The following is a 17,011-nucleotide window of genomic DNA, read 5'->3' as shown; positions in this document are numbered from 1 at the left end:
TGATCTATATTATATTTGATAAAAAATAAGAATATATAAAATCAAGTATTTTTATGAATACTTTAATTATAAAAAATTCTTCAATTTATTACTTAAAATATTTTTAAATATTTATCTAACCTTAAATAACAAAAAAAAACTCATAAATCGTAGCGGTAATTTAACTGTTAATATCTTTGGGTATTATTGTTTTTGGTGAAAAGATGGTGTATTAGCATTAGCAAGAGCATTTGAAGGACGGAGATTTAATCAGGTCGGATCGGACCCAATAATGAACCCCCATCCTGACACCGCCGTTGTCTTGAATTCATTCTTCATGACTAGGAAAAAAGAGATAATTAGTGTCTTTATATATTTTAAATAAAATAAAATAAGTTTTAGAAGTAAAAAAAATAAGAAAAGGAAGTAATTAATTAAAAATTAATGGGATAATTATTAAAAAAAAAATATCAGATAAAATTATCCAAACAATGTGTAGGCTAATTTAATTTGCCATTAGCCCATACTACTAACGGGCTTCTATTGTCAGAATCAGAACTGCTACCTTTCTTCTTCTTCTTCTTCATCTTTCTCTCTGTATAGTTTGGTACCACCGACTTTACCTTACACCACAGAATCAATCTCTTTTATTATTTATTGTAAGTCCTCTTCTCTCTCACTCTTCTTCTCTCGCGCCTTTTTCTGCTCCTTAATTTCTCTTTATTTAATTCCACTTGTTACATGCCAATCTCTTTTATGTTCCTGATGATTATTAGTATTTTTAATTTATGTATTGTACTTTATATTTTCTTCAATCCAAATGAGATTCACCTGTGAGGTTATAAATACGTCCATTGGTCTCTTTATTTACTGGAATTTCACCTTTCGAATCTGCAAATTGTATAGCGTATATTTTGTTCTTTTTCTATTGTGATTCGGTGATTGGAACTCTAAATGGTAATTAATAAATATTTAATTAACGTGTTTTTTTTTTAAATTATTTGACAGATTGGTCGATTTTGTGTATGAGCAGTTGTAGTTTATGTTTTGATTGATAAATTTGCTGCTAAGGATATGTGATTGTTGAAGCTAAAACTATAGCATGGATGAAGACTTTGTTGATGAGGCAACCCAATTAGAAGTTGCCGAGGAATCACAGCGCCAAAACAAAGATTCACCCCACCCGGAATGCCGAAAAATCTTAAAATCCCTAGAAGCCTTCATCCCTGTTAAGCAGGACTACTCCCAGATACCACCTCGGGAATATGATGGCATTCTACATGGTAAAAATGTAGTTGAAGGTATTGATCATGCAGATACATCACAGCATCCTCATGTAAGCCTTTTTATGGATGATGCTGATGTTATGGTTGAAGAGTTAACAGTAAAAAGTTACAATGGCTCAAGTTTGGATATTGGTACATCAAACAACCGAGAGCAGATATATAATCGGCAGAACCATTGGCAAAATCTTTATCAGCTAGCAAGTAATTCAGGAATTGGAAATTCACTAAGTGATATTGGAACCAGAAACAGTGTCCCAGCTACATCTAGTGCTCGGGAGGATATTGGATCCTCATCTTTCCCTGAGATGTTAGCTAGAAAATCTCTCAGTGATGGCCAGAGCAATGTCATGGAACACTTGGCATCTGCTGAAAATAAAGAGGGTGCAGGTGATGTTCGTCAAGGAACACGGAAAAAAATTATATCCCAATCAGGATTTGCTGAGTTTTTCATAAAAAATACACTGAGGGGTAAGGGTATTGTATATAAAGGTCCATCTTCTGATGGCTTCTGTGTTCAGTCCAGAGAGCAAAACTGGATGAAGATTGGCATTGATGCAGATCAGAATAGGATGAAAACTGGCATTGGTGCGGATCAGAATCGGCTGAAGACTGTCATTGATGCGGATCAGAATCAGCTAAAGACTGGCATTGATGCGGATCAGAATCGGCTAAAGACTGGCATTGATGCAGACCAGAATCAGATGAAGGCTAGCATTGGCACAGATCAGAATCAGATGAAGAATCACAGTGGTACTGATCAGAAACAGATGAAGACTGGCATTGTTACTCACTTGAACTCTAATCAATCAGTGGGCTATGGTTCCAAAACTGCAAAGTTTCCTTCTTATTGTGGTGCTATGCCTAGATCTGGCAGGTCTGATTGTGTTGGTGTGACTTTGAGAGAATGGTTGAAACACGGGCACCACAAAGCAAGCAAGGTGGAAAGTTTGAATATATTTAGAAAGATTGTGGATTTGGTGGACATTTGTCACTCTCAGGGAGTTGCATTGCATAACCTGTGTCCATCTTATATTAAATTGTCGCCATCAAACCAGATCATGTACCTTGGTTTACCTGTTCAAAAACAGATGGTGGATAGTGTTGTAAATTCTGAAGTTGTTCACTTAGATAATTCTTTTATTAGAAAAAGGCTGTCAGAGCAAGTAACATTTCCCTCCCTTGATATGGGGTCAAAGAAAAAAAAATTTAATGAGAATGTGAGAGTTACTGGTGGTGACTTGTGCCTCGAAACTGCAAGTGATAGGAAACTTCATAGTCATACAGTTGGATCACAAGATTATTACAATGAATATGAGGAAGGTACCCAATTTTCTAAATATAACATTGGAAGAATGTCTAGCATCCCTCGCGTATCTAATGCAGGTCAAATGCCATTGACTTCATGTGAAAAATTTGAAAATAAATGGTACACAAGTCCTGAGGGAGGTTACACAACATCATCAAATATCTATTGTCTTGGTGTTCTCCTTTTTGAGGTGTGTAGACAAGTTCATGACGCCTCTCCATTTTTTTAATGCAACTTTCATGCATTATTTTGTAACGTTTATTCCTCAAATTGAAATGTGTTTCTATGTATGAACTTAAGAAGTACAAATGGAAATATGCTTTTGTCTGTATACCTTCGAGCTCAATATGGCTTTCTAGCATTAGCGTTGGTTTGGAAACTTGTAAGTTTTTCCTTTGGTTTTTCACTATCCTGATATCTTCCTAGCAAGGCTCAAACCCAGATATAAAGTACATTTCTTAGCAAAGTGGTTGCTTCATTTCAGGTTGAATAAAAAACGTGTGTGGGAGTTTAGTGAAATTCTTTCCAGTCACTAAAATTAAATGATTGGTATAATTGGAAGCAATTTGATGCATAGCAAGTTCAGCAGCTGATTTTATTTGGGTCAATTTTTCAGTTACTTGGTCATTTTGACTCTGAAAGAACACATATTGCAGCCATGTCTGATCTTCGTCATAGGATTCTTCCTCCAATTTTCCTATCAGAAAATCCTAAGGAAGCTGGCTTTTGTCTTTGGTTGTTGCATCCTGAACCATCATCACGCCCATCAACAAGGTAGTATTGAAATATTATCTATCACAGTTAATATCAGATTTAATTCAATTAGCATTATATGAAAAAAGGATTTCACAAACATCTGATATACATATCTCAATTGTTTTTCTTTTTTTCTTTTTGGATATATGCTGTAAAATGGAAGAATGTATATTGAATAATGAAATCATGGCATGCTGTTATTATGTTGTTTTTCAAAGAGGTATAAGCATATGCATAACATGTCATTATTAGATGATGAATTATCTCTCATGTGATTATTTGTGTTATCACTCATAGGAACTTTATGCAAGGATCTCCTCCTCCCCCTTTCCTTGTCAGAGGGTTAATTTAACTAGAGAATGACACCCACATTTTTTCCATTGCTATTATTTATAAAAAAGTGTGTCTATGAAGCTATTATAGATAGAGTTGAAATATTTGTTCTCTGAGATGTCTTCTCTATCCCTTCGATATTACTAATTACAAAGTTAATAATGGTGTTGCTTTTTTTAAATTGCTTTTTCATTGAAAATTTGAAACATGGTGCATTGAAACATAGGAGGTTGCTTGGATGTTATATAGATCAGGGTCAAGGGGAATAAATGGGCCAACCTCTTGATCAGTTTAGTCACAGGAAACACATTTGGAAAATTTATTCCAGGAGGAAGAGGGACATGTATTGAGAAGGTACAGGGCTGGTAATTATGCATGAGTTCAAGGAGGGAGAGAGGGACTTCTGACTTATTAGGAGGGGAACTGGAGGAAGGGAATTATTTAGAAGGAATTTTTGGCATCTGGTTTGTGCCCTAAGCTCTGTGAGCTATGGGATAATATCTTGTCATATTTTTTTTCTGGGTTTTAGATATATTCCAGTGTTCCCCTGTTAATTTGTGATCTTTATCTGCAATATTCAATAAAGGTTACATTTATGAGTGGCTAGTTTTGGAGTCTCATAAAAATGATTCAGAGAATTTTTTAAATTTGATATTCTTCCCTTTCTGTTCTTGAGTACATATTTTTAGTAGTGTTTTAGTTAAATATGCTGGTGGACCAGTTCTTAAAATATGGTCTTCAAACCTGAGTTATAGTCTATTGATATGATTCTCTAAAGTTACAACTTCTGTTGCATAACAGGGAAATCCTTCAATCTGAATTGATTAATGGATTGCAAGAGTTGTTTAGTGAGGAATTGTCATCAAGTATTGACCAAGAAGATGCAGAATCTGAATTGTTATTGCATTTCCTCGTTTTGTTAAAAGAGCAGAAGCAGAACAATGCCTTCAAACTGGTAGAAGAAATCAAGTGCTTGGAATCAGATATAGAAGAGGTGGAGAGGAGGCATGACTCAAGAAAATCCTTGGTTTCCTCAGGCTTGCAGAATGATTACTCTTGTCAGAAAGAGATTATGCCTCTTAAAAAGGAATCTTTGAGTTTGGAAATGCTGCCCTCGATATCCCCAATCTCTAATTCAAATAAAGTGAGATTGATGAGAAGTATATGCCATCTTGAAGGTGCTTATTTTTCCACGAGATCCAAACTTCAGCTTTCTGAAACAGATGCTTCAACTCACCCTGATAAAGATATACTAAGAAATCGTGAGAACCAGAATGTGGCCCAAAAAAGCGAGGAACAACCTAAGAAAGATACTTTAGGGGTATTCTTTGATGGTTTGTGCAAGTATGCACGTTATTGCAAGTTTGAAGTGCGGGGTGTACTAAGAAATGTTGATTTTAACAATCCTGCAAATGTAATTTGCTCTCTAAGCTTTGACCGGGATGCAGATTACTTTGCTTCTGCTGGGATATCTAGGAAAATAAAAATTTTCGAGTTTAGTGCACTTTGCAATGACTCTGTTGATATCCATTATCCTGCGGTTGAGATGTCAAACAGATCAAAACTCAGCTGTGTTTGCTGGAATAACTATATTAAGAACTATCTCGCTTCTACAGATTATGACGGTATAGTGAAGGTATGTTTTGCACATTGAACCATTGTTTAATCATTGGAAGACATTCATTGCAGCATTCATTCATTACCTTTGCAGTATCCATCCATTACTTGTATGGAATTGATGCTTTTCGGATTCAAACTGAAATGGTTTACCTTAAGAGGGTCTACTCACCTTTTCACTTGGATTTTTGGGCTAAAACTGTGCCGCTAAATAGAGAAAATAGTGCTTATTTTCTCAAGATTGGTGGGTCTTGTCTGGAATCTAACATCTAGTCTCCGTTTTTTGTGTTGTGACTCAAACCAATTATCCCAAAAGTTTAGCTATTAGCGAAACTGTGGAAGACTAATGAAAGATTTTATATTACATTATATTTATATCTCTAACACACCCACTTATGCAAGAATTCTTTGGGCTTAAAGCGTAGATAATGCATAGGCCCACCTACCTTGTGCTGAAATTCATTTTTTATTAGAAAAGTGGGGAGACAAGGATCAAACTGTTGACCACTTTGTCATAACGACTCTAATAACATGTCATGAACTAATTGTTCCTAAAGCATAAGCTTTTAGGTGAAGACATGTGAGCAGTTTTATATTATATCTCTAACAATTTGATTAGCGAATTGTTAGTACCTTGACTGTATCATATCTGTTTCCATGATTTTCTAAGTGGCATATAAGATTATATTTTAAATCTGAAGTTTCAAGGGATGTCTATTTCTAACTGAATGGGTTGACTCCTATAAAATAGTACTTTGTGAAACATTGAAGCTGGTGAATATTTATAATACATATACGTGGATAGTGCAGTTTTCTATGAATTTAGAAAAATTGGGATTCTTTTGTTCTATTTTTAGATACAATGCATTCCTAAGTTAATAATAAAATAACCATCAGAATAGAGACTGGTGATCATCATTTACTTAAATTTAGCATGGCATCCATTCACTTGATTGTAAACCACTGGGCCCAATATTATACAGAAATGATTTTTTTTTCGGGGGGCGGGGGTTCTGAAAGAATGTAACCATTTCTTGATAGCTGCCATGCTTTGACTTCCTGCATTAGTCATGACATTGTATGATTTGATGCATTTTCAGTTATGGGATGCTAGTACAGGTCAAGAATTTTCTCAATTCACTGAACATGAGAAGAGGGCTTGGTCTGTTGACTTCTCTGCAGTATGCCCTACAAAATTTGCCAGTGGAAGTGATGATTGTACTGTCAAGCTGTGGAGCATCAGTGAGGTAAACCCCCTTTTTCATGTACAAACGCACACGTACACATTACACTATACATATGCATGTAAGCATGTGGATGTGCAGATTTTGCTTGACTTAAAGTTGGTAACCAGAGAAAAAGAAACTAGAGTTACAATGTAATTGAATGTTTCTTCTTTCTGAGCTTTTATTGTATTTATGACCTAAAACATAATATGAATGTCTGACCTTTTGATATTCACTGTTGATTAGGGGGATCATGGATTGGGTCGACCTGAGTTAAAAATATTGGCTTGGGTTGGGTTGATGAGTTGGATTGGTTTGAAAATAGATGAACTCGAAGCAATCAAGTTGGGTACTAGGTTTGGAAATTTCATACCTGACCCGAACCTTTTCAATCAGTTTGGGTCGTCAATGTTATTAGAATCTTACGATTCAATGCGATTCGGCTGGCTATCTATTCGTGTCATAAGATAAATTTCAAATGATTTTGAATCTTATGGTACATGAATGAGTTGGTGCAATTTCGTATCATTGATATTTGATACAAATCACACAATTCAACAATTCATTCTTTTTTCTTTTTTATCTCTTGAAAGAAATTGAGAAGTCATATATGCGTAAATAGTTAAATGAAAAGGATATAAAAGAGCGCTAGTGAACTTATCCTATATTTTGTTGTTCCGCCATTTTTTATTTGTGATTCACTCATTCAATGCATGCATTCTATTTGGCTGTTTCATTACTTTTGTTTCAAGACTTATAGTTAAGTTGTTCTATTTTGTTTCAAGACTTATGGTTAAGCTGTTCAATATAAATTATGATTCACAATTCAAAAATTAGCTTGACAATTTGCGATTTGAATCTTGATTTGATAACCTTGCTTTGGGTTCAAAATCCCCTCAAACCTGACCTGTGTTCACCCTTACTGTACATGAACATCAAAATTGTGATTTGTGAATTTCCACCCTTAAATAATAGTCCTTGTGATATGTATTGTATCAATTAGTTACTCCTCACAAAGCACTACAGCACTAATTCTGAATGGACTCTATTACCCTCTTGGGCCTACGTGTGTAAACCTTCAAAGGTTTCTCACTTTTGGGCTGATTCTTATCACCTTGATCACCTAATGAACCTTCCGTATTCATATCAGGAAGATATTGAATCTAAGAAAAAATCAGTTTTTGCTAAACCAATAATATGGAGAAAGGTTCCTGGTTAAATTGTTTTTATCTTGAGTTAAATATTTTTTTTAGTCCCTACAAAAAGGGCAATGTTAGCTTTTAGTGCCTAAAATAAAATTGTTTCTCTTTGGTCCTCATTTATGGAGATGTATCGTGTCACTTGTGTGTGGTCCTTATTTTCATAAACTAGGGACCAAAAGGAGATGATTTTTATAGGGACTAAAATTGAAAATTGCCCTATTGTAGGGACTAAAAACATATTTAACCCTTTTATCTTTATTTTTCAAAATAAATAATGTGGCAGTGGAGACCATTAGTCCATGAGCAGGGGGACAAATATGAAGGACCAAGATTTTCTTAATTGAATGGATAGATTTTGCATCACATTGTCTCTTCATAAGCTCAAGATGCTGCAAAAAATACTAGACAATTTCTTCCCAATAACTAATCAAGAGCTAATGCAGTACAATTTTTTTTCTTCCAGAGAAACTGTTTAGGCACAATCAGGAATGCTGCTAATGTCTGCTGTGTTCAGTTCTCTGCTCATTCCTCCCATTTGCTGGCCTTTGGATCTGCGGATTACTCAACATATTGTTATGATCTTCGCAATCTTAGAAGTCCCTGGTGTGTACTGGCTGGCCATCGTAAAGCTGTGAGCTATGTCAAATTCTTGGACTCTGAAACACTTGTTTCTGCTTCTACTGATAATACATTGAAGATCTGGGATCTCAATAAAACCTCTCCTGTGGGTGCATCCATTAATGCTTGCAGCCTAACTCTGTCGGGACATACTAATGAGAAGGTTTGGTTTTAAATTTTATAGCACTGGATGGAATTTAAGTTTTTGAAGTATGTAAGGTTTTCTTTGTCACCGTCTTTCAAATATCCTTTGGAGAATTTTACTTATTTGGTTTTAAATGGAGCATCAGATTATGGTTGATGATTTGAATAGCAAAATCAATTTTACGAAATCCAGATTGTTTTTGACCAAAATGATTTGTTTATTAGCAAACTTCTATGCCTTCATGTCAGAAATTTGATCTGTTTTTGTCATTAAACTGACAAATGTTTATGATTACTTAAATTGGTAAGCTGAAATTTTCCACCTCTTGACAGAATTTTGTGGGTCTATCGGTGGCTGATGGATATATTGCATGTGGTTCAGAAACAAATGAGGTATATACTAGTTTCAGTAGAACAATTATTTACTTGGTTTTAACTTTCTAAAATCGAACACGTTCATTCAATTAGTTATCTCGTTTAATTGCACTAATGTCAAATTATGACCAGAGTCACAGACCTCGAAATGGTCAGTATGCTAATTCTATTAAGCGACTTGTATATGCACCAATTTGTGTTGATAACCGTGACTAGCAACCTTACAATTTGCAATATTCAAAATTCATTTAAGGATAATAATCAAGATGGAGAAACGTATAGGTGGGAGTTTTGAATATTGAGCAGAAAGTTACGTGTGTGTGCTGGCATCAATCACAATTTATGTTCTCTTGCAGGTTTACACCTACTATAGATCGCTTCCCATGCCAGTCACTTCACACAAATTTGGGTCCATTGATCCCATTTCTGGTAAAGACACTGATGATGACAATGGTCAGTTTGTTTCAAGTGTGTGCTGGAGAGGGAAATCGGGCATGCTTATTGCGGCCAATTCAAGTGGATGTGTAAAAGTGTTACAGATGGTTTAAAGAAAAGGTTCCATGTGACGGCGACTTTCTTACATTTGCGAGTTCCTGGAGTTTTGCGCTTGTCACTCAAGCACTCTGGCCAATCCCATCAACCTGCTGGGAGCATATAAAAAAATTCTTTTGACATCTTGAGCTCTGGCTTATAATTTGAAGTAGAAGGGCTTCAACTTCGGCCATAATTGGATGAAGAAATAGATCTGCCATCTAAATCCTGATCTTTTTAAAAGTTGGATTCATCGTGATGTGCAACTCGGATTTCAAACCACAATTTCACATTGTCATATGTAGAAAAGGCTTGTTATACTTAAATATCGCTGGGATCAATCCGAGAAGCAGTTGAATATGAAACAGATTAAGCTCCACTTTAGATAAACTTCTCAACGAGAATTTACTGGAGAAGAAAATAAATCAAATTTCTCTTATGAATTAAAATTAATTTATGTACATCAGTCTTTTTTAGAAGTTCTTTCATTTAATTTTTCAGAAACTGATGTGCGTAATTTAATTTTAACTTTTTAGTAGAAATTTGATTCAATATCTCTATTTCTTCTCTTTTTTATTGATAAAATTATCTAAATTGGGTTTAATATTTTAGAATTGGGATGGCTGGTGCTAAATTGGTTCTTAGCTCGAGAATGTACCCTGTATCTATGCAAAGCTTGTCCGTGCCAATGTAAATTGTATTACTGTCCTTTTCAGATTTTTAAAATTTATGAAGGACAAGCAATTGCACGGTTATAGGAAAAATTGTAAAGCAACTCCATTACCATGAATCGAAAGCATATAAACTTCAGGTGTATACCTCCCGTTTTGTTTTTTGTCTCTGGGGCCACGCTACATCTCCAATGGTTGTATGAATCACCGTAGTGCATTACCTTTTTTTTGTCAGCTAAAAAGAGAATATATATATATATATATATATATATTAACAAAGTCATATGCTTTTTTAAAGATAGATGATAGATGTAGAAGTTACAAGGAGTAGCTTTGCCATTATTGTGATTTTTAACATCCTAAATGTGTTACCAGACACATACTATTCTTGCAGGATTCACGTAAAATATAACGCAAAGTAACTATTAATTGTTCGCAGTTTACGTAAAGAATCCTAATCGAATTGAACATAATTGAATATGAGAAAGAGTATAACACGAGGGAATTAGAAAGGATAGAAGTTGGGGAGGCAACCTCCAATAATTTATGGCATGAATATATTCACTCAAAATTCAGTTGCTAAAGTAAAAACACAAGGAAAACTCCCCAAGACTGCAAAGAATACAACCAAGCATGAAACTATGTTTCTAACCTTCCCTTAAAAAGCTACATTTTTATGTTTTCCACTTACCTTAAGCAATCTGATCAAGGAAAAAGCCCTAAGGTATGATGTTGATGATGAGAGAGAGGAAAACGGAAACTCTGAGGCAGGTTAATTAATTGGGTTATGGTCTTGGGAGAATAATGCAAATGGCCGTTGCTACTTTTGTCTTCCAGTGATCCATCCCATTCTATTCTATCTTCAATATATATATTAAGTTATTGACAAAGCAAAGCCAAGATGGTCGTCATTCACAAGCTTACGTTTTTAGAATGAAATTAATAAGCCAAGATGGTCGTCATTCACAAGATGGCCGACGTTTAACGCCTATGCCAATTCGCCTAAAAAATTATGCTTTGATTTGTCTCTGGTTTATGGAAGAGGATACCCTAAAAAATTATATACTATCATCTAAGGATATAGTAGTAAGATTTTTCGATCTTGTTATTTAAATTATATTCCTGCTGTAAGTTGAGGTAATATTAAAGATCACATTTTTAAAATGTAGTAAACTGTTTAACGCTGGAAACAAAATGCCATCCATCACAAAACAAAATTTTCCTTAATTAAAATCTTTAATTAGATTGAGCAAAGTAAGCAAACAGATATTTCCTCTTAGATATATGTTTGGTTTTGTTTAATTTTGAAAGATTATTTAATTATTTTTTTATTTAAAATTATATTAGGTACATAGAGTTTTTTCGTACAGACAAAAAAAACAGTTTAATGTTTACTCTAAAACAAACTAAACTCATATAAATTTAAGAAGCTCCACTTTAGCATGTATATGATATATCTCTTTATTATTTTAATATTAAATAAACCGTTTAACATGTTGTAATTAAATATTAAAATTAATTTTAAATATATATATATATATATATTCAATTATTTATTTATTTTTTATCTTCAAAATTTAAACACACTTCAAACATGCACATGATATATTCTTATACTTTTATTTTAACATCAAATGAATTACTTAAATTAATATTTTTTCTTTTTTTAAACTATCATTTTTAATATCTATAATTCTAACTCAAAGATTTATATTTTTTTAAATAAATTATCAATGGTTAAAAATAATAATACATCATAACGTAGATTATTTATTATGAATCTAAAATATAATTTATAAGTATAAAATGTTAATTAATTATAGATTTTAGTTATAATAAAATTTATATATTTATAAATATTTTTTTATTATAAAATTTATTTGTATAAATAAATATTTATTCTATGCAATTTACAAGTTAAAATACTAGTGTTAATATAGAAAATATTAAATTAAAAAAATAAATATATCTTTAAATTAGAACATACTTATTGAATATTTTGTTTTTATCTAAAACTGAAAATGGATGTTTATTTATTGAGTAAATTACTCTTATGTTCTTATACAAACTCCACTAAGATTTCCAAAAAGATTTAAAAACATAAACCTCCAACTCTTGAGAATCCATGTGAGTTAGTAGCGAGGCACCACATTCACTATTCAGTTTCTGCACCAGCTGAGTCTGAATGGATTCTTCCCAAACAAACAACCGATGCTTCTCTCTCTCATCTTCACTCTTTACATACCTCTCGCTGTCCATGCCCAATCCCTAGCTCCAGCAACCAGCCACGGTACGTAATTATAAATTCCTCTCTTTCTAGATCTTAACATGTGCTTGCATTGATTTAATTTGCCTTTTCACATTCATCATGATTTTCTTTGTTTCAGGGGCGTCCATAGATCAAGGGATTGCGTATATATTTGCTGATGATGTTGGCTTTGGCACTCACTTATATCATCCACTCCTCCACCTTCTGAGAAAGAAGGTGTTATGTTTATTATTCTTAATACAACTATTATTAGCCTTAGGAATCCTGGATTTAATTGACAACGTTATGCACAAATTTTTCCAGTGATGTAAGGGTACGTGTTTTTTACTGGCTTCTTAATGTCGCATTCTATTTGGTGATGCCATTATAATTTGTACATTCTTGTCATTGTTTAATTTCCTTTTGGGAATATTTGGTAATTTTCTAATCTTGCTTAGCTTCACGGGCCTTTAGCTAAAATTGATTAACAAATAGCAATCGGGATGAAAACCATTTTTTAAATGTATGCCGATCGATACTTCTTTTTAACCTTGTGAAATTTCGAAAAGAGATTAACTAATAGAGCAGGTTAGTATGCAAAACCCATAAAAATTAGCTATTTATATTGATGTTTTTATTCTAAAAATATATGAGATATATACATGTCTAGCTATTTATTGAAATTCATAAGCTGCAACTTTTTAATTCATTGTTAACCAGAATACTTATCCGAGCAGTAGGAACATGTACATACAGAATACTATAATCTCCACCTTGTTGAAGATCTAATAACTGTTCCAGAACAGTATAACACTGTAAATTGGAAAAATAGGCAATATAAGTCCCCTCTACCAATTACCGTCAAGCTGGGTACGTAGGAAACTGCAAACAACTAGCATAACATCGAATGGTGAAAGCCGTGTTATTATTTTGGTCATTTATTCAATTTTGCAACAAATCAAGCGACACAAATGTAAAAAGTAAAATTAAAAAAACAGTACATAGATGTTTTATGAATTTTATCGTACACTATCGAATTTTAAGACACAAGATAAAGAAAAAACTAATAATATTGGGTAGCAAGTTAACTTCTGTGGCAAAACAGCGACGAAGCAATGATAGCAAAGGAATAGAGTTAAGGAAGGCACTAAAAGCCAACTTTAATTTTAACATCAGCTTACATAATCCAATATATCCCAGTGTAAGTTGGTAGATGAAGGCAAAGTGATGTGCATCAAATCCAGAGAAGACAATTCCATTTATGAAACGTGATTTAGCATGTTTAGTTTTTTGGTGGGATAAATTAAGCCTAGTGAATCATTTGGCTCTTAGCACAAAAATTTATCTTCTTACGCTAACTTTACGCGCAAATAATATAATGACGAATGCAGCTCACATAATGTCACGTTTGTATTGCTTTTATGTGCTGTCCAGGTTTTGGCCATCAATCTTTATTACCATTTACCATTAGAGAAAGGTCAAATAAGGCTAACAAAGCATTTATTTTAACTCATATAAGCAAGCAAAACCTCAATTAACCATCAACAACCAATGTTCTCAACATGAAATATAATAAAAGACAAAAATGGGCTTTAGCCCTCCTCAGTAGCAAAAAATAAAATAAAAGACAGAAGACAAATGAAAATCAATGGACGAAAGACTCACTGGTCATTATTATAATTCTCCCCTGCTCTCTCAAGACAAATTTAACAACTATTTCAAAAGGACAAAAATGTCCTATCCTGACCATAATGTTGTCTCAGTGGGACATTATATACTCATACTAACTCACATACCATGATAACATACTAGAGAGAAAGAGAAGGAAATTTCAGAAGCCCAATTTGCTCAACTGATTGAAAATAAATATTTTTTTATTCATTCAAGCCCATGCAATATACAGCCTATTTCTATGGACAAGGTGAAATAACTGGTTATGAAAATGGTGCCCACGAATTTCATTTTGACTCACAGTAACTGCTCCTCAATCTTTATAACTTATAAGCAAGTTGTTTAATATTTTACCCTCTTATGCCACAAATCCTAACATCAATTTTTAGGGTTGTTAGCCCATATTTTTTGATGAGCTAAAAATATGCTCTAAATACGAATTTTGTTGGATACTGTTCGAATCGAAAAGAAAGAAGAGTCTATTGAAAGGGATTCACAGGTTCAAGGAAGTATTTACGAAATATAAGGCTAAGACAAGAAGGAGGGCTTCGAACCATTGGGCGATTCGAGCTGGTGTATGGTCGAGTCGAAGTCAAGGCAGCAAGATTTCTGGACTTAGCACAATTTCTGACAAAACTTCACAAAATCAGTTTGACTTCGAGCAATGTGGATAACCGTTCTAAGGAGCAGTTATGTGCATGTAAGGTGTACGTAGCAGGACACTTGGCATTAGGATAGTGTTCGACCGTTAGGGCAGTTTATTTTCGAATGTCTATATATAGCAGTTTTTAGTCAGATTTCGAGGTCGCAAATCATTTCTACAAAATCCTTATATACTCAAAGTATCCAGCGCAGAGAGAAACGAGTACGCAAGGAAAATGTATGATTGTGAACCATTTTAAGTTTCTGTAAACTTTACATTTCGAATGCAATGCAATTTACGCTTCACTTTATAATTTCTGTCTTTTAAATGGTTCATTCGATTGAATGAACTTGTTGAGCCTTTTAATTCTGCAATTTACCTTTCCCTTGTCAATTTACTTCCAGCATTTCGATTCTTTCAAAGAATTTTACTTCCTGTAAGTCTCAAACCAGTGAATGTTTGTTGCAATGATGAACATTAAAGGCTTCACATTTAAAGCAAACACATAAATGACATGCTCCTGAGATTCACTAGTTGGTCTCGCAAGCAATTAACTTAGACTAGCGGTTGTTTACCAAATTACAGCGTAAACAAATTGGCACGCCCGGTGGGACCGGTCAATCGTGTGTTTTGGCTTTAAATTATTATTAAAGTTTTATTTAGTGCAGTTGGTTTATTGCATTCTTAATTGTTTTGATCTTGTATGCATTTAAGAAGTGGGAAATCTGTTCCACACTTAACAGAATTCAAAACTCGTACAAGGATGGCTAGACCACCCCCAAGTAATCGAAACAATGACCTTCCAAATATGGAGGGGCAACCAACGCAGACATCTGTCAGTAATGCCAATATAAATTCCGGCATAGGAGCAATTCCTGACCAAACTGTTGGCACGATAAGTTCGACCGCTTCGACGGTTATGAATCAAACAGGGGTAACTTCTCCCATGACCAACATGACGTTGGCAAGTTCGACCACGTCAGCGTCTGCTTTTGCCCCATGGAATAACCCTAGTTTAGGGAATCCCAGTGGAAGTCCCTTTCGACCGCTTCAAAACCCTCTATATGGCATGCCTACATCTTTGATGGCAGGGTTGCAAAACTCTCAACCAAATATAGAGAATCTTAATATGTCCTCTCCATCAGGGTCTGTAGCGGGCAATCAAGGTAGGATAATTCCTCAACATTTAACCAATACATCCGTTTTGTCACTCAGACAACAAATGGATGAAAGTAACCATGATATGGTTAACATGTTAACACAACAAATAGGAACTGTTATTAACCCCTTAATTCAAAATACAAATGACAGTTACCAAATGTTAACAAATCAAATAAGTCGAATTGCTGACTTTTTTGGGGCACCACCCATACAGCAACCACCAATTCGACAGATCCAAATACAGGCGCCTGTCCAAGAGATACAGATGCCTAACAATCCAGGGATGCAAATGGCTCAAGCACCACAACCATTGGCTCGCATAGAGCCACCAGCCCAACAGGTCGAACCAAACCCTGGTATAATATTGGTAAATAGAAACCAAAATGCTGATGAAGTAATAGGGAATGTTCAACAAAACCGTTTCGATAGGCAGAATAACCTGGCCCAAATGGTCGAAACAATTCTAGTACAAAATGGTTTGAACTTGGGCTTACACAGGCCCAATTTTGTGTCCCCATTATCTGAATATGTGTTACAGACAGAATTACCAAGGGGTGTGAAAATCCCTAAGTTTACTAAGTTTGCAGGAGAGACAAATGAGTCCACTGTCGAACACATTGCTAGATATTTGGTCGAGGCAGGGGACTTGGCTAATAATGAAAATTTAAGAATGAAATATTTCCCTAATTCCTTAACTAAAAATGCTTTTACATGGTTTACAACCCTTTCTCCTCATTCCATACATAATTGGAACCAATTGGAGAGGATTTTCCATGAGCAATTTTATATGGGACAGTCTAAGATAAGCCTTAAAGAGTTAGCCAGCGTTCGACGCAAGGCACCTGAATCAATTGATGATTATTTGAACAGATTCAGACTCTTAAAGGCAAGGTGTTTCACCCAAGTCCCTGAACATGAATTAGTCGAAATGGCTGCTGGTGGCCTAGACTATTCGATTAGAAAGAAATTAGATACCCAGTATTTAAGGGATATGGCTCAATTGGCTGATAGAGTTCGACAACTCGAACGATTGAAGGTTGAAAAGGCTAGAAATTCTAAATTCCACAAGAAGGAAAAGGTTGCATATGTCGAAACTAATGACAGTAACCAGGAGTTCGATATTATTTATGAAGATATCGAAGACAATGAGGTTGATTTAGCAGAATTAAAACCTGGACCTCCTTATGTTTGTAAACTCCTTAGACCTTCCAATGGAAAAAACCCTGTTGAACCTAAAAATGATA

At 34.4% G+C, this 17,011-nt stretch overlaps 1 protein-coding gene across 1 annotated transcript; it reads left to right on the top strand.

The window, feature by feature from the left end:
* The first annotated feature begins 341 nt into the window (after nt 1-341).
* Nucleotides 342-10,189, top strand: LOC100784300 (protein SPA1-RELATED 2). The gene is made up of 8 exons (XM_003516669.4): nt 342-638; nt 988-2,761; nt 3,188-3,345; nt 4,462-5,296; nt 6,378-6,524; nt 8,169-8,486; nt 8,801-8,860; nt 9,199-10,189. The coding sequence occupies exons 2-8, from the start codon at nt 1,082-1,084 to the stop codon at nt 9,388-9,390; spliced, it is 3,390 nt and encodes a 1,129-aa protein (XP_003516717.1). The 5' UTR covers nt 342-638; nt 988-1,081; the 3' UTR covers nt 9,391-10,189.
* Nucleotides 10,190-17,011: the final 6,822 nt, after the last annotated feature.

Source organism: Glycine max, chromosome 1, assembly GCF_000004515.6.
Source record: "Glycine max cultivar Williams 82 chromosome 1, Glycine_max_v4.0, whole genome shotgun sequence".
In the NCBI taxonomy this organism is placed as follows: Eukaryota; Viridiplantae; Streptophyta; class Magnoliopsida; order Fabales; family Fabaceae; genus Glycine; species Glycine max.
Note: the sequence above shows the minus strand (reverse complement) of the source record. Positions and strands in the feature narration are given on the sequence as shown.

What these genes read in the sequence shown, in the direction of transcription:
- LOC100784300 (XM_003516669.4), top strand. Translation starts at nt 1,082, where the DNA reads ATGGATGAAGACTTTGTTGATGAGGCAACCCAATTAGAAGTTGCCGAG. An exon ending in TCATCACGCCCATCAACAAG is followed by an intron (nt 3,346 to 4,461) that starts GTAGTATTGAAA and finishes GTTGCATAACAG; the next exon opens with GGAAATCCTTCAATCTGAAT. An exon ending in AGCTGTGGAGCATCAGTGAG is followed by an intron (nt 6,525 to 8,168) that starts GTAAACCCCCTT and finishes TTTTTCTTCCAG; the next exon opens with AGAAACTGTTTAGGCACAAT.